This window comes from Gorilla gorilla, chromosome 12 (genome assembly GCF_029281585.2).
Source record: "Gorilla gorilla gorilla isolate KB3781 chromosome 12, NHGRI_mGorGor1-v2.1_pri, whole genome shotgun sequence".
Taxonomy (NCBI): Eukaryota; Metazoa; Chordata; class Mammalia; order Primates; family Hominidae; genus Gorilla; species Gorilla gorilla.
Genome location: NC_073236.2, coordinates 77,893,764 through 77,918,071, shown reverse-complemented (window position 1 = coordinate 77,918,071; position 24,308 = coordinate 77,893,764). Strand labels below are relative to the sequence as shown.

Sequence of the window (24,308 nt, the reverse complement as noted above, 5' to 3'; positions counted from 1 at the left end):
AAAAAAAAAAAAAAAAAAAGAAAAGAAAAAAGAAAAATTGCTATGTTGAAGTTCACCATGTTTAAAAAAAAAAAAAAGATGCAGGGGTTTACATTGAAAAAAAAAAAAAAAAAGGCATGAACTTCTGATACCTGCTCCAAGGTGGATGAACCTTAAAATACAATGCAAAGTAAAAGGTGCCAGACACAAAAGGCCACATATTATATGATTCCATTTATATGAAATGTTCAGGATAGGAAAGTTCATAAAGACGGAAAGTATTTAGTGGTTGCCAGGGGCTGGAGAGAAAGGAAATGAGGTGTGATTGTTAAGGAGAATGGAGCATCTGTGTGGGAGGATGAAAATGTTCTGGAATTAGATAGTGGTGATGGTAGTTGTACCACCCTGAACATACTAAAAACCACTAAATTGCATACAAAAACAAACAAACAAACAAACAAAACCTTAAAAAAGTGTTTTGTTGGCCAGGTGCAGCGGCCCACGCCTGTAATCCCAGAACTTTGGGAGGCTGAGGCGGGCAGATCACTTGAGGTCAGTAGTTTGAGACCAGCCTGGCCAATACGGCAAAACCATTTTAGTCTCTATCAAAAATACAAAAAAAATTAGCCAGGCATGTTGGCGTGCACCTGTAGTCTCAGTTACGGGGGACGCTGAGACAGGAGAATTGCTTGAACCCAGGAGGCAGAGGTTTCAGTGAGCTGAAATTGTGCCACTGCACTCCAGCCTGGGTGAAAGAGTGAGAGTCTGTCTAAAGAAAAAAGAAAAAGTGTTCCGTCTTTTGACAATTTGACTAGGAGGATCTAAATATGGATCTCTTTAAGTTTGTTGCGCTTCTTGGATGAGCAGATTCATATTTTTCATCAAATTCAGGGAGTTTAAAGTACTCATGGCCGGGCACGGTGGCTCACACCTGTAATCCCAGCATTATGCCTGTAATGCAGTGGATTTGGGAGGCCGAGGCAGGTGGATCACCCGAGGTCAGGAGTTCAAGACCAGCCTGGCCAACGTGACGAGACCCTGTCTCTACTAAAAATACAAAAATTAGTTGGGCGTGGTGGCGGGCACTTATAATACCAGCTACTCGGGAGACAGAGGCAGGATAATCGCTTGAACCCAGGAGGCGGAGGTTGCGGTGAGCCAAGATCGTGCCATTGCACTCCAGCCTGGCCAACGAGAGCCAAACTGTCTCGAAACAACAACAAAACAAAACAAAACAAAACAACTCATTCTGCCCCTTTTTCTCTCTCATTTCTTCTGGGACTCCCATTATGAGTATATTGGAACACCTGATGGTGCGGGGGGGTCCCACAGGTCTCTGAGGCTTTGATCATTTTACTTCATTCTTTTTCTTCCTGTTCTTTCAAACCTGGTCATCTCAGTTGACCTACCTCCAAGTGTGCTGATTCTCTTCTGCAAGTTCAAATCCGCTGAGTGCCTTCAGTGGATTTTTCATGTCAGTTATTGTACTTTTCAACTTCAGAAGTTTTGTTTTTTAAATTATAATTTCTATCTATTGATATTCTCTTTTTGCAAGACATCATTCTCATGAATAATTTGGTTAGGTCTTTAACCCTGGTTTCCTTTAGTTCTTTGAACATATTTATAGTAGCAGATTTAAAATCTCTATTATATGCACAGCATCTGGGCTTCCTCAGGGACAGTTTATATTGACTGTTCTTTCCCCCCATATATGAGCCATACTTTCTTGTTTCTTTGTGTGGCTCAAAATTTTTGCTAAAAACTAGACATCTTGAACATGCCAGCCCCAGATGTTCCCAGTTAAATGCAGCCACATAAGTGATCTCAGAAGAACTGCCCATCTGTGTCCAGGTGCCCCACAAAATCATATGAAATAATGTTTAAAGCCACTAAGTTTGAGGGAGGAGTTGGTTATATATGAATTGATCACTGATACACCATTCTACTACATAGACATTGAGTTGTTTACAGCTTTTCATTATTACAAAAACAAGTTTTTAAGCTACCCCTTGCATACTGATGGGACAGCCATATGTTGTCATCCATGTTCCGGAGATCCTTATGGGATCAGGCTTAGGCCAGATTCCAGAGGAAACCTTAAGATTGCTTCACTTCTTCCCCTATCTTGTGCTGCTTCTCTCCCTTCTAAAACTCCATTTTAGATTTATCTTGATGCCACTTCCTTAATACATTACACAAAAGAGAAAAAGTTACATGGAAAATTTGAGAAAGTAATGGCTACTTTGAAAATAGAGATCTTAGTTACACTGGGATTATGGGTGCATTGGCTCATGCCTGTAATGCCAGCACTTGGGGGACAAAGCAGGAAGAAGCATAGCTTGAGCCCAGGGGTTCAAGACCAGCCTGGGCAACATAGTGAGACATCAGCTCAAAAAAAAAAAAAAAAAATGTGGCTATGGGCCCAAGCCCATACAATTCACTGGTCTTACCATGTTCCCCATCACTCTGATACAGCTGTTTCTTTGTTGTTTGTTTTTTTGAGATGGAGCCTCGCTCTGTTGCCAGGCTAGAGTGCAGTGGTGCAATCTTGGCTCACTGCAACCTCTGCCTCCGAGGTTCAAGTGATTCTCCTGCCTCAGCCTCCTGAGTAGCTGGGACTACAGGCACATGCCACCACACCAAGCTAATTTTTGTATTTTTAGTAAAGACGGGGGGGTTTCACCATCTTGGCCAGGATGGTCTCTATCTCTTGATCTCGTGATCTACCTGCCTTGGCCTCCCAAAGTGCTGGGATTACAGGCATGAGATACAGCTGGTTTTAAAGAACAGTGGAACAGCGGAACAGCTTTTTAAGACTCAATTACAGTGCCAGCTAGGTGGCAACACTTTGCAGGGCTGGGACATTCTCCAGAAGGCTGTATACTCTGAATTAGCACCCAATATACAGTGTTGTTCTCTCATAGCCATAATTCATGGGTCTAGGAATCAAGAGGTGAAAATGGGAGTGGTACCATTCACTACTACACCCAGTGACCCACTAACACAATTTGTGCTTCCTGTTCTTGTGACTTTGTGCTCTCCTGGTCTAGAGGTCTTAGTTCCAGAGGGAGGGATGCTTCCACCAGGAGACATAACAAAGATTCCACTGAAATGAAAAGTTAAGTTGGCCAGTTGGCCATGTTTGGCTCCTTATGCACCTTTGAATCAACATGCGGAGGGACTTACAGTGCTGGCTGGGGTGATTGATACTGACTACCAAGGGGAAACTGAACTACTTCTCCACAATAGAGGAAAGGAAGAGCATGTCTGGAATACAGGAGATCCCGTAGAGTGTCTCTTAGTATTACCATGCTCTGTGATTACGGCCAATGGAAAATAATAACCGCCCAATTAAGGTAGAACTACTAATAGCCCAGGCCCTTCAGAATGATTTGGATCACCCCACTGAGGAAAGGACCACAACCAGTTGAGGTGCTTGCTGAAGACAAAGGGAAAACAGAGCATGTAATAGAAGGTAGTTATCAACAGCAGCTACAACCAAAATCACATTACAGAAACGAGTGCTGTAATTGTCATGAGTAGTTCCTCACTTGTCATGAGTATGGATGTGGATATATATACATATACTGTCCTCTCATTATTTCCTTATCCTGTAATAACGTAAGGTGTATTTTTTGTATTACAGTATTTTGGTTATGGGGCATCAAGAAGAGTAAAACTTCACTCAGTGACTTTAACTCTTCTTCTGAGGAAGGGGTTAGTGTGTTTTTGGTCCTACACAGGATAGTTGTATCATGTCAGCTGGATTTATGACCATGTTATTACCTTATTTGAAGGTTTAAGTATGGTTTAAGATGTATGGCCGGGCGCGGTGGCTCATGCCTGTAATCGCAGCACTTTGGGAGGCCGAGGCGGGCGGATCACGATGTCAGGAGATTGAGACCATCCTGGCTAACATGGTGAAACCCCGTCTCTACCACAAATACAAAAAATTAGCTGGGCATGGTGGCGGGCACCTGTAGTCCCAGCTACTCGGGAGGCTGAGGCAGGAAAATGGAGTGAGCCCGGGAGGCGGAAATTGCAGTGAGTCGAGGAATTAGGATGACAGGATAAAAGGAGGCTTTCATTTTTCATTCTCTTTCTGTACCATTAACTTATTTTTGTTTTAATTGGGCAGCCTCCCAAGCCAAAGTAGGTTCAGAGAGGTGCCACTTGTATCATTAACTTTTAAGACAGCATATATATTACATGTTGGTAGTTTTTAATGCCAGTGAGCATTTATCAGTGATGAGCATATTGGGCCATTTTTTCCCTCAACATGTAAACTCACTTTTTACGCTTCTTTTATTAGTTTTTCAAAAGTATCAGAAATAACAGAATGTTGGGAGAAGATAAGTCGATCTGCCTTTTGAAACCAAATATTTAATATTTTCATTAAATTGTTTCAATACAACTTCAGGCAAATGCCAACTGGAAGACCAAGCCCAGAAATTCAGAGGAAATCATCTTCCAAACAAGGAACACCAAGGTGATCTTCTTCCATTCCAGCCACAATACTGGTGATCATAATGGTGCTAGTCAGTTATCCAGATTATCGAGTGTTTACCTGATAAGAGAAAAACTTAGATTTCAAAACCTGTAATGACAGAATTTTAAAGGTGGAAAATGTTTAAGGCAATTAATAAAAGGAAAACCTGTATTAAGAACTGCTGTCACCTTGATGACTAGCAAATATTTATCAAAAGTAAAAACTTGGCCGGGCACGGTGGCTCATGCCTGTAATCCCAGCACTTTGGGAGGCCGAGGCGGGTGGATCACAAGGTAAGAAGTTCGAGACCAGCCTCACCAACATGGTGAAACCCTGTCTCTACTAAAAATACAAAAATTAGCTGGGTGTGGTGGCACATGCCTGTAATCCCAGCTACTTGGGAGGTGGGAGACTGAGGCAGGAGAATCGCTTGAACCCAGGAGGCAGAGGTTGCAATGAGCCGAGATCATGCCACTGCACTCCAGCCTGGGCAACAGAGCAAGACTTCGTCTCAAAAAAAAAAAAAAAAAAAAGTAAGAACTTTTTAAAAAACAATGGCCAGGTGTGGTGGCTCACACCTGTAATCCCAGCTACTCAGGAGGCTGAGACAGGAGAATCACTTGAACCCCAGAGGCAGAGGTTGCAGTAAGCCGAGATTGTGCTACTGTGCTCCAGCCTGGGCAACAGAGCAAAACTTTGTCTCAAAAAAACCAACCAACCAACCAACCAACCAAACAACAACAACAACAAAAAACCTTTAAAAAATATATGCCTTTTTGACCTCCTAAGAAAATTTGCAACCTGGAAACACTTACCACATCATCTATTTTCAGAATGCTCCGAACAGTTTCAGTTGCAAGAGTCAGAGCACTGACTGATACCAACAGAGGCTGGACAACCAGTTCCTCCAAAATGTTGGAAATACCACCCTGCAAATCAAATCAGCACAAGTTGCTTTTAGTGTCTGTAATAATACACATCAGCAGCCACGTGGTTACCAGCGTACCTCAAGACCTAAATCTAGTTTTCTTTCTGTCTAGGAAGATTAGAATATGATACTCTACTAAGCTTTTTTCTACACTGTGGGATGTTATTTCAATTAAAATTTGGAAAAACTGAATTAATGCTGTAGTCACCCAATCCTAACTACAGGCGCCCACCACCATGCCCGGCTAATTTTTTCTATCTTTAGTAGAGACAGGGTTTCACCGTGTTAGCCAGGATTGTCTCGATCTCCTGATCTCATGATCTGCCCGCCTTGGCCTCCCAAAGTGCTGGGATTACAGGCGTGAGCCACGGCACCTGGCCACTTATTTTTAAATATTGGCAAAATTAGCAAAATGATCACAGTAGTTAAAAATTATGTTATCTTGGCTAGGTGCGGTGGCTCACGCCTGTAATCCCAGCACTTTGGGAGGCCAAGGCGGGCAGATCACGAGGTCAGGAGATCAAGACCATCCTGGCTAACATGGTGAAATCCTGTCTCTACTAAAAATACAATAAATTAGCCAGGCGTGGTGGCATGCACCTGTAGTCCCAGCTACTCAGGAGGCTGAGGCAGAAGAATCGCTTGAACCCAGGAGGCGGAGAGTGCAGTGAGCCAAGATTGCGCCACTGCACTCCAGCCTGGGTAACAGAGTGAGACTCTGTCTCATAAAAACAAAACAAAACAAAATATTATCTCTTTAACGTTTAAATCATCTCTGAATTTTAATTCTTAATTAGATCAACCCCAGTCTACTCTACAGTCTCATATTTGCCACCTTAAATTCTTCATTGCACCATCCTACTTCCCTTTATCCCGGGATTACTCCTGATGGCCTCTAACAGGCATCCTTGCTTCCAGTCTTCCCTTCTTAAAATATTCCTGTCCTTAGCCTCTTGCTTAAAAAAATCTCATCCTACTTCCCTTTATCCCAGGATTACTCCTGATGGCCTCTGACAGGCATCCTTACTTCCAGTCTTCCCTTCTTAAAATATTCATGTCCTTAGCCTCTTGCTTAAAAAAATCTTTAGGCCCCGCACAGTGGCTCACGCCTATAATCCTAGCACTTTGGAAAGCTGAGGCAGGCGAATTGCCTGAGCTCAGGAGTTCAAAACCAGCCTCAGCAACACAGTGAAACACCGTATCTACTAAAAAATACAAAAAAATTAGCCCGGCCTGGTGGCAGGCGCCTGTAGTCTCAGCTACTCAGGAGGCTGAGGCAGAACTGCTTGAACCTGGGAGGAGGAGGTTGCAGTGAGCTGACAGTGCTACTGCACTGCAGCCTGGGAAACAGAGCAAGATTCCGTCTCCAAAGAAAAAACAAACAAACAAACAAAAAACACTTTAGTGGATCCCACCTACGGGAAGGAAAAAAAAAATGGCTGGCTCAATAATCAGGGGCCTCCTCATTCTATTAATAGTGTTTTTTTTTTTTTTTGAGACGGAGTCTTGCCCTGTCGCCCAGGCTGGAGTGCAATGGTGTGATGTTGGCTCACTGCAACCTCCGCCTCCCCAGTTCAAGCGATTCTCCTCCCTCAGCCTCCCGTGTAGCTGGGATTACAGATGTCTGCCACTTCGCCTGGTTAATTTTTTTTTTTGCATTTTTAGTAGAGACGGGGTTTTGCCATGTTGGTCAGGCTAGTCTCAAACTCTTGCCCTCAGGTGATCTACCCACCTCGGCCTCCCAAACAGCTGGGATTACAGGCGTGAGCCAACACGTCAGGCCTATTAATAATAGCTTTTATCTGATCTTTCCAACCTTAAAGCCCACTATACCACTAATATATAATCCCAGCTCTACACAGGTGAAGAACTGCTTGGTCCTTCTCACCTGTAAAACCACTGCTTACCCATCTGGAATTTCCTCATCCCCTACCAACCAAAAGTGCATCTTCATAAAGCCTTCCCTAAACAGATAGTTCCATCCTTTGGAGTTCTGTACCATACAGACAATATAATGTTGGACTGTCAGTTCTTTCCCATCATGTGTTTAATTTGTCTCAACAAAACATTAATAAAAAGCGATATTATTACCATATGATTACCTTACACAACTACATTAGCTCATGCTAACTAGGGCAATGATTTTTTATACAGTCTTTAGTATATGCCAAGCATCTATCTAAGAGCTTGTTAACTAGAAATGCATTTAATTCTCACAACAGGCCTATGAGGGAACTATTAATCATCCCTGTTTTTACATCTGAAGAAACTGAGGAACAGACTAAGTAACTTGCTAAAAGCTAGTCAGTAAGTGGCAGATTTAATGAACAAATAATACTTCCCCCTAAGGTGTCACCACCTTCCTTCTCACTCAATGGCATAGATTAATTAACATGCAGCAGGCCTCATATTTAAATCCAAGATTATGCTTTTCATTACAGAGCTTTCCATTCAACAGACGACTACAAAGCTTTTAATATTTTAAATTAATCAATATTTTCTACATTAGAGATTAAATGATTACCTTTCGGACATTAATGCCTGCAGTTTTTTCTCCCTGGGCATGCCGGTTTCTTAGTTCTGTTACTGTAGAAATGGGATTCAGGCCGGCATTTTCAGCTAGTGTAGATGGAATGACCTCCATAGCATCTGCAAAAGCACGAACGCAGTAGGATTCCATACCACTCAGTGTTCGTGAATATTCAGTTAATCGTAGGGCCAACTCTATTTCTGGAGCACCACCTCCTGCAATAAGAGCCCTGAAATTCACAAATATATTTTTAGCTTATTTTATCCAAAAGAAAATTATTTTTAATAATTTGCTATTTATATCTTTAAAAAATAAAATACAGTAGTTTTAATGTTCAAAATGTTACTTAATAATGTAACACTGACATTACCTCTTCTTCACTAAACAACGAATAACACATAGGGCATCATGAATGGAGCGCTCAGCTTCTTCAATCACCAGTTTGTTAGAACCACGAACAACAATTGTAACTGTTTTTCCAGGGCTGGCACAGCCTGTAATCTTCAGTAAACAAATTCCAAATTAAGTATTTGAAGGGTTAAAAAAACCCCACACCCAGGCCGGGAACGGCGGCTCACGCCTGTAAACCCAACGCTTTGGGAGGATGAGATGGGTAGCTAACGAGGTGAGGAGATCGAGACCATCCTGACTAACACAGTGAAACCCCATCTCTACTAAAAATACAAAAAATTAGCAGTGCGTGGTGGTGGGCGCCTGTAGTCCCAGCTACTCAGGAGGCTGAGGCAGGAGAATGGCGTGAACCCGGGAGGCGGAGCTTGTAGTGAGCCAAGATCATGCCACTGCACTCCAACCTGGGCGACAGAGTGAGACTCCGTCTCAAAAAAAGAAAAAAAACAACCTAAAACCCCATACCCAAACCTAAGCAAATAAAAATTTAAGTGTAATACTGTTACCTTGAGCAGTTTGCCAGAACCATTTAAATTGACCTCCTCAGCTAACTCAGCAGAACCCAGCATGTCAGCAGTAAATTGGTCAATATGAGCAACTGGCTTGGTTCCAATTGTCTGGAAAAAACAGTCAAATCCACAAATTAAGACAACATTTATCTAATTATCAGACATTTTCCACAAATACAGATGTTAATGTTTTACCTTACAAATAAATTCAATGTCTTCTCTTTCAATATCCTTAATCACCATGATCTTCATTTTATTCAGAAAGTGTAATGCAAGATCACTAAGAGCATCTCTAAAATACAAAATCAGTGATTATGTCAATGCTAGGTTAAAAGAAAAATTTTGCTCTTCAAATGCCTTTAAGGTTTTAATTACTGTTTCTTAAATGGCCAGTCATTATTTCTGAAGAAAAATGCTTTAGTTTACTAAGTTCATAAGGTCAAAATTAAGATTTCCAATTCTATTGGAAATTTTAGTACAATTCCAGTATTAAAATGTACTCTGTCCCCAATGACACTATAAAACACACAAAATAACTAGGTGATTATTTTTTCCCCATTTATTTATTTATTTTTATTTTTTTGAGATGGTATTTCGCTCTTGTTGCCCAGGCTTGGAGTGCAATGGCACGACCTTGGCTCACTGCAACCTCAACCTCCTGGGTTCAAGCGATTCTCCTGCCTCAGCCTCCCAAGTGGCTGAGACTACACGCTCCCGCCACCACACCTGGCTAATTTTTGTATGTTTAGTAGAGACGGGGTTTCACCATGTTGGCCACGCTGGTCTCAAACTCCTGACTTCAGGTGATCCACCTGCCTTGGCTTCCTAAAGTGCTGGGATTACAGGCATGAGCCACTGCACCCGGCTCATTTATTTATTTTTAATAGAGACAGGGTCTCCCTATGTTGCCCAGGCCGGTCTTGAACTCAGGGCTCAAGTGATCCTCCCCCACCTCGGCCCCACAAAGTGCTGGGATTACAGGCATGAGCCACTGTGCCTGACCTCATTTTTCTTAACAAATGAGCACATCTTGGGAAGTGAAACCTTATTAATACTTCATGAATTTGGAAGTATTAATTCAGACTCCACAAATTTACACTTCCCCATGAACTGTGAATAACAACAACTCTGTGATACTAGAAAGGTAGATATTACTACTATCCCTATTATACGGATAAGCAAACTGAGTTTGGGGGGCAATTTACTCAAGGTCAGTAGCTATTATATGATTGGGATTAGAACCAAGTCTTCTGAGTCTTCAAAGACTATATAAAATGAACATCCACAGTACATTCTGGCACATTAATGGAGTAAATGGGAATGCGTCTATTAGGAAAAAATACTGGCCAGGCACGGTGGCTCACATCTGTAATCCCAGCACTTTGGGAGGCCAAGGGGGGCAGACCACGAGGTCAGGAGTGCAAGACCAGCCTGACCAACATGATAAAACCTCATCTCTACAAAAATTAGCCAGGCGTGGTGGCACGTGACTGTAATCCCAACTATTTCAGGAGGCTGAGGAAGGAGAACTGCTTGAACCTGGGAGACAGAGGTTGCAGTGAGCTGAGACTGTGCCATTGTACTCTAGCGTGGGTGACAGAGTGAGACTGTGTCTCCAAAAAAAAAAAAAAGAAGGAAAAAAGTGATCTGTCAAACTTCAGAGAATTCTTTTCATCTATGGACTATGCAGAGCATTCCCCCAAAAAGTACCTCTAAATGACAAGGCAAGCAATTGCATAGACCTTTAAATAAATTCCACTTTTAACTAGGTAATTAATTCTGCAACAAACATGGCTTTTAAAAGAACAAGGCTTGATGTTTAGGACCTTGGTCTAGGTTAGATTATATATCCTACATTTAAAAGGGAAGATAAGGCTGGGCGTGGTGGCTCATGCCTGTAACCCCAGCACTTTGGGAGGCCAAGGCTGGCGGATCACCTGAGGTTGGGAGTTTGAGACCAGCCTGACTAACAGAGAAACCCCGTCTCTACTAAAAACACAAAATTAGCCGGGTGTGGTGGCACATGCCTGTAATCCCAACTACTCGGGAGGCTGAGGCAGGAGACTTGCTTGAACCCAGGAGGCGGGGGTTGTGGTGAACCGAGATCGCACCGTTGATTCCAGCCTGGGCAACAAGAGCGAAACTCCATTTCAAAAAAAAAAGGAAGATTACGCACTTTTTATCAAAACATAATAATGCTTTTCCAGCTTGTAACTACAAGGAAAAATAATGATACTGCTAAAAAAAAAAAAAAAATGCAGATTTCTGGTGGTTTACCCAACTCAAATGTTTCTATAAAAATTGCTCTTAGAGGCTGGGTGTGGTGGCTCATGCCTGTAATCCCAGCACTTTGGGAGGCTGAGGCGGGTGGATCATGAGGTCAGGAGATCGAGACCATCCTGGCTAACATGATAAAACCCCGTCTCTACTAAAAAAATATAAAAAATTAGCCAGGTGTGGTGGCACGTGCCTGCAGTCCCAGCTACTCGGGAGGCTGAGGCAGTAGAATCACTTGTTGAACCCAGGAGGCAGAGGTTGCAGTGAGCCGAGATTGCACCACTGCACTCCAGCCTGGATGACAGAGTGAGACTCTGTCTCAAAAAAAAAATTAAAAAAAAATTGCTATTAGAAGTGTGGTTTAGACTCTAAAAACTGCATGCTTTCTTGGCCCTGTTCCTTAAGGGCTCCACCCTGAAGCCAATGATCTAACTAAGAAATAAGTTTTTTAAAAAGCCAAAACACAACATTCTGGCAGTTAGTTGGCTATTTAAAAAAACCTACTTTTTTTTGTAAAAGAAAATTACACCTTTATTGTTTTAAATTTACAAGTCATATATTTGTTTAAAGTGCTTTTCCTAGACATCTTAACTGAACTTATACCATTTTTTCCCTTGGTCTGAACAAATGATGGTACAATATTGAGGCCTAACATTTTACCTGTGCTTTTAAAATAAAAATTCTCCATTTCGTTTCACCTAAGAGTTGTCTGTAAAGAAATACGAACTTAGAGTAAGTGCTTACATCATATATTTTATCAGAAAAAATAAACTGCTAGTGGAGATCCAAAATTATCATTAAGGGATGAACAAAATAAATAGCTCCACACCTTAGAATAGACTTCTGTATGAGAAGGACATTACATCCTGTTTTTTTAATTTGCTTCACTAAATTTAAAATATAGGCTCTCTCTTCTCGCAGCACTCGGTCCATCTGGGCATAGTCAGAAACCACTATTTGATTATCCATCTGTTTAGAAAAAGAACATCATAATTTGCATTGTAAGATATTTTAAGTTTAAAAGTAGAATTTTAAGCGAAAATACTATGTACTGTATAAATTCAACCAAAACTATATCAAGTAATAAATTATATAGACATGTATAGAAAAGAGTCTGGATAAGATACACACCCCAAACTTGAGTCTTTTATTTTCAACTAAGTACATTGGTATCTTACTTTTTTGCAAGTACGTTTTTTATAACCAAAAAATATAAAATGGTTACCCTAGTTGTTTTCAAAAGATGGGGTCCCTCTCTAATCTGTGTGAATTTGCAAATTAACAGCAACAGTGAAAAGATGGGGTCCCACTATGTTGCCCAGGCTGGAGTGGAGTGCAGGGACTATTCACAGGTGATGGAATAGCACACTGCAACCTCAAACTCCTAGGTTCAAGCAATTTTTCTGCTTAAATTTCCCAAGGAGCTGGGACTACAGGCATCGTTGCAATCTGCTAGCTCTCAATTTCAATATCCCAACTGAGGATATAGACTTGTCACTTGTGGCACCAATAATTTCTATTTTTGTCTCAATTCTAGTAAGTCTTTTGAGATCTGCTTGAAATCACTAGTAGTATTTTCTATTTTTAATAAAGAAATGCCTGAGTTATTAAAAAGTTAAACACAGAGAACCAATTTCATTTGGATTCTACTTACGTCTGTTTTGGGAGCAGATAAGCAAAACTGAATAAGCCCAATCTTGGCCTTTTCAACTCTGGTTATGCCAGAATTTGAAACTTTTTGGGTGAGAACCAGCCCTTCCACCAACTCACAGTCATCAATTGTCCCACTAAGAATAAAAGAAAACAAAGAGGGGTAGTGAAGAGGGAGTGGACATCTGTACATTTAATAGATGAACAGATTAAAAGTCATCAGTCCAATAAAATATGATTCAGCCTCACATTTATTATTGCCCCATTCCTGGATCTCTTTGATCCACTGCTGTCTTACTATCATAAGGCAACATAAACAAAATCTCCAGATCCCCATACTAATACAAATTCTCACGAAAATAAAACCAAAAAGAGAAAAGAGAGCTTTGTGACTTTCATCTAGGTGTTTTTATTTATTTTTGGCAATCTGATGCTCATTTTCAAATTTTTATTCAAGTTGTAATTAGAGATGCTTACCCAAGCTTCTTAACTATTTTAATATCTCTAAGATCTACACTGGTGGCTGTGGCTGGGTCAATCACTTTCATCACTGCATTTACACTCATTGGAGAAAGCAGACTTGAATACTGAGAAACCACCTAGAATTATTAAAAAAAAAAAAAAAGTTACCTTCACAGTAGGAAAAGTCCTAATTTTTCAATGACAAAGATACTTAAGAAAGGCTCTTATAATTTTTGCAGTGGGGTGTGGGTACAAAGAGGGAAACACCCATGAGAAGACAGTCCATAAAGTGTCTTTTCCATTCAGGTTGTCACCAGGGGCACAAAATAAAAACATGTATGCTTGCTTTTTTCTTTTATTAATATAATAGCCGGGACTGTAGAATATCAAAGTTTTACAGGAAATCCAAAAAGCATAAATTTAATTTTACGTGAATATTTCCTATCTAAAATGAATGTGTGATGAGGCATCAATGTTATGTATGTACATTCCTGATGAGGGGTTGATAAAAATTGCTAATATTTATCAATCACTTAACATATGCCAGGCAGTAGTCTTAGAACTTTACATATTAACTCATTCAATCTTCAGATGGAGAAACTGAAGCCAAGAGGTTAAGTCATTTGGCCAAATGGCGTAGTTAAGTGGTGAAGTCAGTACTGAACAAACACAAGCAGTCTAGACTCAATGACTAGTGCTTGTAACCATTACGCTCTACTATCTGTATTAGTTCTAAGGACATCCAACAGTATCACTTAGTGTCCCTAACACTATCTAACATTCAAACAAAATGAATGTATGGACTTAATACTGATTTTTAAAAGGAAAAAGGATTAGGGGAAGGAAGGGATAAACACAGGACATTACAGAAAACAAGTGACATGAGTTCCAAAGAAATTTAAAAGCACAACACCGCTTTAAGTTTGGTAAATAAGAAAAGCAGCATATGTATTAGTTAAGGGACGGACCACGATGGGCAGCCTGTCCTGGGTTCAAATCTCAGCTCTCTCTGTTAGCGGTCCTTGGATAAGTTACTCCTCTAGATCTACTCTTTTCATCTATAAAATGGGGATATGACTATCTGAGGGCCTTGAAGAGGACAATAAATGTAAAAAACTTATCACAATGCCCACCATATTAAATATTCAATAAAAATTAGCTATACTGCCAGTGATCTATGGCAGTCTTTCTGATTTGGTAGAGGAAAGGTTTCTTATAGGCAAATTAAAATATCTAGCTTTATCAAAACACTGTTACAATGCATTAAACAGAAAAGTGGAAATGGATATAGTATATATTAAATATTCTAACTCCTTTGTTAGCCTTATGGCTCATTTCCTCTCTTAATCTTAAACCAATTCAATTATACAGATTATAACAGTTACCTAGTCACTCTTGAGACTTAGTATTTATGTACCGTATAGCATCAAGGATCATAGAGTAACACACTTTAAACTAATTTGACAAGTATCCGTTAGTGTTTGTCTCACCTTTGAGTTCAGTGAAGTGGTTGCACTATTTAACAAAGTTTCTCTGTCACTCAGTTCCACAGGTCGAGACATGTCACTCAAGATTTCAATGCCCTTTTCCAGGGCCTTCTGGAATGACTCAGAAATGATGGTTGGATGAATCCCTGTAATTTGTGAAAGTCCAGTTATTTAATTGTAACAGGTAAACTACACATTTGACATGGCTTAAAAATTTTCTACTCAATGTCAAAGCAAGCACAAATTTAACTATTCTTAATTACAAACTTATGCTTCAGTTGTAATATAGTGGCTTGAATAACCTGCTAACTATGGCTAATAATTTACTTCCATCCAACTTAAAATAGATTGCACACTTATTAATGCTTTTAAGACTAAAACCAAATTTTATACTCTTTTTTTTTTTTTTTTTTTCTGAGACAGTGTCTCACTGTCACCCAGGCTAGCGTGCAGCAGCCTGATCTCAGCTCACTACAGCCTCAACCTCCCAGGCTCAAGAGATTCTCCCACCTCAGCCTCCTGAGTAGCTGGGACTACAGACACACGCCACCACACCTGGCTAATTTTTTTATATTATTTTTTTTTTTTTGGTGGAGACAGGGTTTTGCCATGTTGCCCAGTCTGGTCTCAACTCCCTGGGCTCAATTGTTCTGCCAGCCCCAGCTCCCAAAGTGCTGGGATTACAAGTATGAGTCACCGCACCTGGCCGATACTTTTCAAAATATCACAAATCTACATTATAAGTAGAATAAGTGATTGGATAGTCACTACTATAATTAAATACCATTTACTAAAGCAAGGACAATCCTGACTTTCTCTCCCAAATCTTCTTTCCTGTATAAGAGTCCAAGATTAGTAATATTTCTACCACTCATTTCTTTTTTTTTTTTTGAGACGGAGTTTGCTCTTGTTGCCCAGGCTGGAATGCAATGGCATGATCTTGGCTCACTGCAACCTCTACCTCCCGGGTTCAAGTGATTCTCCTGCCTTAGCTGGGATTACAGGCACGCGCCACCATGCCCGGCTAATTTTTTGTATTTAGTAGAGACTGTGTTTCACTGTTGGTCAGGCTGGTCTTGAACTCCTGACCTCAGGGGATCCACCCACCTTGGCCTCCCAAAGTGCTGGAATTACAGGCATGAGCCACCACGCCCGGCCTCTACCACTCATTTTTGAACAGCAAAATTCAATTGCGTTCCATTCAAAAAGGAGCCCAGCAAATATCAGAAGCCAAAGGAAAATTTCTTCTAATTTCTATTATAAATATAGCAAAATCTAAAACTTTAAAAATTCTTGGTAAAAAGATTAATTATTCCAAATTAAATCTTAAATCCCATATTACTTACGAATAACTTGGCTTTTCCTAAAGTTTGTTCTTTTAAACTTTTCTTTATTCAGTAATAAAGTACATCCTACCCACCTTTCTGAAGAAGCTTGGTACAAGAATCTAAGAGGGAGCCAGCAATGATGACTACTGATGTGGTGCCATCTCCTGCTTCTATATCTTGAGCCTTAGACAGCTCCACCAGCTAAGTGAACAGAAAATGCCAAGTTGCTCAATGAGAAATGACAGAACCCAGTAACACCTAATTCAAATAATCGCACCAGTGTCACAAACAGAATTTGAGGATGCAACATGATTCCTGATTTCTTCTGATTTGTTGTCTACCTTTGGTTTCATTTAAAATTAAAGACTAGTAGATGATCTCCAGTTCAGATTGTGGGCTGTCATCTCCCCTCCTGCCCTGCTGCTCAAAAGTTCTAATTAGAAAGCAAAAATATATCATAAGTACTCTATAGAATTGGAAGCTAAGAAAAGGGGCATTCCAGACGAGACTAGAGTATCAAACTTTTTTTTTTTTTTTTGAGACAGGGTCTTACTCTGTCACCCAGGCTGGAGTATAGCAGTGCAATCATGGCTCACTGCAGCCTCCACCTCCTGGGCTCAAGAGATCCTCCTGTCTCAGTCTCCCGAGTAGCTGGGGCTATAGGTGCACACTAACACGTCTGGCTACTTTTTTTAAAAAGTTTTTTTTTTTTTTTTTTTTAGAGACGGGGCCCCATTATGTTGCCTAGAATGGTCTTGAACTCCTGGGCTCAAAGGATCCTCCTGCTTCAGCCTCCCAAAGTGCTGAGATTACAGGCATGAACCACCATTCCCAGCCTCAGAGTATCAACTTAGAGTCTTTTGCCAAGTTTATTTGAATAGACCCCTTGTAAGTATAACCTGATTCATTAAAAAGCCATCTTTTCATAACTGGTGGATGGCACAACATATGAAGCCTCAGGACTATCCAAGAAAACAGCAAAACTTCACGTAACAGTGAAGTTTTGTTTTATTTAGCAATGCTTTCTTATTTTATGTTCCAAATAAGATGCTTATTTTCCTATAATAAATTATCATTTTTTTCAACATTTTAATAGCAATATTATATATATAGACTTTTGTCACTTCTGGATAACAAAATTTTTTTGTTGTAAAATAGTATGTGGTAATTATACAAAATTTGGAAAATACAGAAAGAAATTAAAATGTGTCAACTGAATATTTTTGAAGCAAAGACCATTAATATTTGTATATAGTATGTTGGTTTATTTCCAATCATTTTCTATTTTTTAAGTAAGCTCATAGTATATACGTAATTTTACTTTTTTCATGTAATGTTTCATTAGTGTTTTTCCTCATAAAAATCTTCATAAACAATTTTTAATGGCTGTATGATTAACATGCTGTGGTATACTATTTGTTTAAACATTTTCTTATCATTGGATATTTTGCCTATTCCAGGTTGTTTCCATTATAAATAAATTTGATCAGTATCTTTGTAAAAAAAAAAAATTTTTTTTAAAGCCATCTTTACACAACTCAGAGGGATTTTTTTGATAGAAGTTTCTTTTTTTTTTTTTTTTTGAGACGGAGTCTTACTCTGTCACCCCAAGCTGGAGTGAAGTGGTGCAATCTCGGCTCACTGCAATCTCTGCCTCCCCGGTTCAAGCAATTCTCCTGTCTCTGCCTCCGAGTAGCTGAAATTAAAGGCATGCACCACCACGCCCAGCTGATTTTTGTATTTTTAGTGGAGATGGGGTTTCACAATGTTGGCCAGGCTGGTGTCGAACTCCTGACCTCAGGTGATCCACCCGCCTCAGCCTCCCAAAGTGCTGGGATTACAGGCACGAGCCACTGCGACCAGACTGATAGAAATTTCTTTCTAATGAATTTGTTTTTGCTCATATGACTTGACATCAGGTTTATGTTTTTAATCTCCTTATTCCTCAAGTGTATGCCAAGTTTCCATGGACTAGTATAAGGTAAAAGAAGTAAAATAATTACTGTTTCCAGCAGATTATATTTTTAGACAATGAATTTTCTTCTTTGGACACGTGAACTGCTATGCACCACACCCTAATAAGAACACAATAATCATATCAAAGGAAAAATAATCATTTCTGTGGACAAGTATAAGGTGACTTTTCTTTTTTTTTTTTGAGACAGGGTCTCGCTTTGTCACCCAGGCTGGAGTGCAGCGGCACAATCACAGCTCACTACCTCCCCTGGACTCAAGCAATTCTCCCACCTCAGCCTCCTGAGTAGCTGAGACCACAGGTGCGCACCACACACCCAGCTATTATTTTTTGTATTTTCAGTAGAGACAAGGTCTCGCCATGTTGGCCAAGCTGGTCTCAAACTCCTGAGCTCAAGCAATCCTCCCACCTTGGCCTCCCAAAGTGAAGGGATTACAGGTGTGAGCCACTGTGCCCAGCTGTTTTTTTTTTTTTTCTGGGGTTTCACTCTGTCACCCAGAATGGAGTGTTGTGGTGTGATTATAGCTCTCTGCAGCCACAAACTCTTGGGCTCAAATAATCCTCCCACGTCAGCCTATTGAGTGGCTGGGACTAAAGGCATGCACCACCATGCCTGGCTTGATTTGTGTTTTATTATCACCTCACACCAAAAAGCACAATGTTAGGCACACAATGTATCCTAAAAATATGCCTGTTCAGCACGAAAAGTGTTCATTGTGCTTAAATATCATGTGATCAAATAAATTTAACTGTTTACCAAGTATCGAATACACTTAAAAAAGAAGACTCATCTGGCCGGGCGCAGTAGCTCATGTCTGTAATCCCAGCACTTTGGGAGGCCAAGGTAGGTGGATCACAAGGTCAGGAGTTTGAGAACAGCCTGACCAACATGGTGAAACCCGTCTCTACTGAAAATACAAAAATCCACCAGGCATGGTGGCACGCGCCTGTAATCCCAGCTACTCAGGAGGCTGAGGCAGGAGAAATGCTTGAATCTGGGAGGCAGAGGTTGCAGTGAGCCGAGATTGTGCCACGGCACTCTAGCCTGGATGACAGAGCAAGACTCTGTCTCAAAAAAAAAAAAAAAAAAAAAAAACTCACCTAAAATTATACTTACCATTCTGGCTGCTGGATGTAATACTTGCATTTGTTTCAGAATGGTAGCACCATCATTTGTAATGGTTACATCACCTTTTCCATCTTGAATCTAGAAAAAAAATTTTAAAGTTATATTTCAATGTCACACCTTAATAGTTTTATTAAACTTTTACATTTCAAAATAGAGAAGTTAATTTGTTTGCAAAGTACTTAATTTTAAATTCTCTTCCCTTACATTAGCATAATAGTTTAAGAATACGCAATAACAGTCCAACTTTACAAAAGAAAAAAGTGGCTTTGTTGCAGGGTAATCTAAAAGTGAAGAAATGTAGACACACACACACACACACGAAAGGAAAAATATTATAAAGAAGCACTTGCTATCTTTAATGATTTCTTATTAATCAGAAACACGATTTCCACCATGGATGCCCCTAAAGCAGTACCATGCCATGCGGTGAACACAATTCTTACAGTCAACACAGTAACTTTTTTCCTTTTTTGTCCTACAAAAAGGACAATGGCATTTTTGGGAAGGATAGATTTTCGAATATCCAGAGAGGAGAATAATCTGTAGTATCATCCAAATGATCCTCCATATTGTTTTATCTCACAGAGACCCACATTAGGATAGAAAGTTACATCCATAAGGAACACCAAACTGAAGTCCCAACACCTGGATTTATAATACTTTCCACTTAACTACATAATAGATTATCTATATTTGGGTGTGCATTCTCATTAAGAAGCATTAAACAAAATATGAATTATAGTTTAGTCCTGTTGACTCCAAAGTAATCTCTCCTTCCTCTAAATTCCAGGTACCCAACACTTTTTACTTTTTTTTTTTGATTTGAGATGGAGTCTCGCTCCATTGCCCAGGCTGGAGTGCAGCTGTGCGATCTCGGCTCACTGCAACCTCTGCCTCCTGGGTTCAAGTGATTCTCCTGCCTCAGTCTCCCACCTCCTGAGTAACTGGGATTACAGGTGCCCGCCACCATGCCCGGCTAATTTTTGCATTTTTAGTAGAGACGGGGTTTCACCATATTGGCCAGACTGGTCTCGAACTCTTGACCTTGTGATCCACCCGCCTCGGCCTCCCAAAGTGCTGGGATTACAGGTGCGAGCCACTGTGCCCCACCCACTTTCTACTATTTTTATTTTATTTATTTATTTATTTTTTGAGATGGAGTTTTGCTTTTATTGCACAGGCTAGAGTGCAATGGCACAATCTCAGCTCACTGCAACCTCTGCCTCCCAGGTTCAAGCAATTCTTCTGCCACAGCCTCTGGAGGAGCTAGGATTACAGGCATGAGCCACCATGCCTGGCTAATTTTGTATTTTTAGTAGACATAGGGTTTCTCCATCTTGGTCAGGATGGTCTCCAACTCCTGACCTCAGGTGATCCTCCCCTCAGCCTCCCAAAGTGCTGGGATTATAGGCGTGAGCTACCATGCCCAGCCCCACTTTTTAAACAGCACATCTAACCCTCCATCAAGATCTTGTAGTGTGAACAGCAGTGCTCAATTAGTAGTATTCAACGACTCAACTCTTTACCATTTTATCCATTCCTTTTGGTCCAAGGCTTGTTCTAATAGCATCAGCAACCGCTGCAGATGGGTAAAAAAAAAAAAGAAAACAAATTAGAACTTTTTTTTTTAAGAGACAGGGTCTTACTATATTGTCCAGGATGGCTTCAAACTCCAGGGCTCAAGCAACCCTCCCATCTCAGCCTCCCAGAATAGCTGGGAGTATAGGAAATCAAGACTTCTTAAAGAATAGAGTTTTTTCCCTCTCAAATGATCATTGTGTTATTAGGATATAGTGCATAACAAATCACCATGTCCACAGAAGAAAATTCATTGTCTAAAAATAATCTATTGGCAACAGAGTAATTATTTTTCTTTTAAATGTATGATGCTTCACTTCTGTTAGTCAATGTACACAGTATTATTATTATTATTTTTTTTTGAGACACGGTCTCACTCTGTCACAAGGCTAGAGTGCAGTGAGGCAATCTCGGCTCACTGCAACCTCCGCCTCCTGAGTTCAAGTGATTCTTCCACCTCAGCCTCTGGAGTAGCTGGGACTACAGGCACGTGCCACCACACCCAGCTAATTTTTCTGTATTTTTAGTAGAGATGGGGTTTCACCATGTCGGCCAGGATGGTCTCAATCTCTTGGCCTCAAGATCCGCCTGCCTCGGCCTCCCAAAATGCTGGGATTACAGGTGTGAGCCACCGCACCTGGCCTAGTATTTGTAATCAGCTTATGGCAGAACACATTTTGAGGATTCATCTCATCTTCCTTCAGATGTCAAAATGGTACAATCTAGTTAGGAGCTCTGAGAATTGCTATTTCCTCCATTCCTTAAAACAGGACAAGCAGCAACAGAACTGTCTAGATCTAAAATACTGATGGAGGAGTATCCTTTTTCCAAAATGATTAGGACCAGAAGTGTTTTGAATTTTGGAGTATTTCAAATCAGGAATGCTCAATTTACAGATAATTCACTTATTTGTTTACTCTGTCTAGTATGTAATCTCTGAGAGCAAAGACTTTTGTTCACTAATGTGAAGATGGTATATAGGTGGCCCGCTAACACCGCCAAAAGGGCAAACCACAATGGAAATGCTACAGAGCAAGATACTCTTTTAAAAAAATCCAACAAGGCCGGGCGTGATGGCTCACACTTCTAATACCAGCACTTTGAGAGGCTGAGGCGGGCAGACCACCTAAGGTCAGGAGTTCGAGACCAGCCTGGACAACATGCGAAACCCCGCCTCTACTAATACAAAAATGAGCCGGGTGTGGCGGTGCGCATCTGTAGTCCCAGCTAGCTACTCGGGAGGCTGAGGCAGGAGAACCGCTTGAACCCAGGAGGCAGAGGTTGCAATGAGCGGAGATCACACCACTGCACTCCAGCCTGGGGGACAGAGCAAGACAGACTCCATCTCAACAAACAAATCAACCTAACAAACCAAACAAAAACCAAAACTCTCAAATCATAGCTTTTGGTCATCATCAGTATGTTATAAAACATCTCTGGGGCCGGGTGCGGTGGCTCACGCCTGTAATCCCAGCACTTTGTGAAGCCAAGGCAGGCCATCACTTGAGGCCAGGAGTTTAAGATATAACGGGTCATCTTCACAGGTAACTTAGGTGGCCTTTCCTTCCCACATGCACACCCTCCTCTGTTGTTTCAGTTCTCTGCTTTTGTTTCAAAGGTTGCTAAATTTCCCACTTATTTTGTTTGTTGAATATCAACCATATTATAAACTCTCTTGGCCCCCAAATTTATCTTTTTTTTTTTTGAGACGGAGTTTCGCTCATCGCCCTGGCTGGAGTGCAATGGCGCGACGTCAGTTCACGGCAACCTCCGCCTCCCAGGTTCAAGCTATTCCCCTGCCTCAGCCTCCCGAGTAGCTGAGACTACAGGCCTACGCCAACACACCCACCTAATTTTGTATTTTTAGTACAGACGGGGTTTCTCCATGTTGGTCAGGCTGGTCTTGAACTCCTGACCTCATGTGATCCGCCCGCCTCAGCCTCCCAAAGTGCTGGGATTACAGACGTGAGCCACCCTGCCCGACCCAAAATTTATCTTTCAACATTCTGTTCCTAATCTAATAAATGTAAGCTTCAACTATGGTCCCTAGACAATTATCCTACAAACCTTCGTTTCCAGGTGTGTTATCTCCTAAACTTCCAAATGACTCCTAAATCTGGCCATTCTGACCTTTCCAACTCATTAGGCCCAAGTTAGAAACTATTACTTTTTCTTACATCCAGCGTAAATACCTATCTTAGCGCCATCACATTCCCAGTTACTTGGGCTGATGACTGCAAATACATGTAAGGTGTACTTTATATAGTGGGTCTTTATATGCTTTCTCACTGAATCCTCACAGCAAGCCTACACGATGGCTAAAAAGAAATGATCCGATAGCTGGGGGAGATTAAGCCAAATACTTTCCAGGACACCAGGCCTTTAACATCTGCCCCAACCTAGCTTTCTAATCTCACCTCTTCTGTAAACATACTACTATTCTCCAACCCAAAAGAACTACTATACTCAATATACACTCGGGCAAGATCTCTAAACCTCTGTCCTGACTTTTCCTTCCAGATTTTTCTATTTCAACTCGACTTCTCTTAATCTTAACTCTAAAAAGCAAACATTTTCCTCCTCAATTTTATAAGTGAATCTTTGGCACAGAGGTTACAGGTCACTAAGACATGAAGTAACGGAAGCAGAGAATGAAATTCTGGTCTTCCTGATTTCCAACGTGTGCCACACTCTTCCACAAAAAAACCAAATAATTGTTTCTTGATTTGCCTATGTTTCACTGCACATGCGGAGACGACATCAATGTAACTTTTCCGCAACTATTTCAAACACGACACGTAAGTCGGTTCCCACATCCATCCCAGTACAATGGGCCCGCCCCAATTTAGACTCGGAGAGTTCACCCAATTCGTCTCAACAGTTGTACCAAGTGAAGTTTATTTAATAGTTCTTTAAATAAGAATAAGAAAGCTGAAAAATACTGTGCATTCTACCAGTTCCAATAAGCAATAAGCGATAGCCCTCAAGCGTCAGATCCCTAGCGAAGACTGCATGCAATCCTCGGCATTTTGAACTGCTTTCGGCTCCAATATAAATGATGCACAGCGCAGGATGAAAAACTAAGGGAGACTAAGATGCAAAATGGGGCAAGTCCAAAGGCCTCCATACTCCGGGTTGGCGATCATCGGCAGAAAAACAGAAATAAGGATCTGGGCTGCTTCTACAGGGAGGACAAGAGGGGATCACCCGAAGGAATGGGAAATGAGGCAAACCCGCTCAAGCCCATGATGAGAGCGCAGAGCACAACCCCGCGGCGCCGCGGGTCAGGCCCTGAGAGTGATACCTTTGGCGGCGGAAATGTTGCTGAAGCGGATCTGGGCTGGCTTGTCGCGGTCCTGATAGGCGCCTTTCCCGCGGCCGCCGGCAGCCCCGGCAGTCGCCCCGCTCCGGGGTGCCACATTCTCGGGCATGGCAAACTCCGCTGTGTCTGGGTTGGCTCGGAAAGGACGGATGGACCCGGATTCTGGCCGGCCGCAGTGTAATAACGGTAAGCTCTCACTGCCTTCACGAACCTTCCAGAAAGCGGCGCCGGCGTTGGGAGGAGGCGGAGGCGGAGGC

The 24,308-nt window shown here is 41.2% G+C and overlaps 1 protein-coding gene across 1 annotated transcript; it reads right to left on the bottom strand.

Moving 5' to 3' along the window:
• Nucleotides 1-4,342: 4,342 nt before the first annotated feature.
• Nucleotides 4,343-24,308, bottom strand: CCT4 (chaperonin containing TCP1 subunit 4). Its single transcript, XM_031008147.3, is given in 15 exon segments — nt 4,343-4,546; nt 5,284-5,397; nt 7,921-8,155; nt 8,297-8,427; nt 8,841-8,951; nt 9,039-9,135; nt 11,950-12,089; nt 12,775-12,907; nt 13,248-13,369; nt 14,723-14,865; nt 16,140-16,248; nt 19,140-19,229; nt 20,678-20,730; nt 24,034-24,135; nt 24,138-24,308. Coding segments are annotated over 15 exon segments (1,608 nt in total). The 5' UTR covers nt 24,151-24,308; the 3' UTR covers nt 4,343-4,531.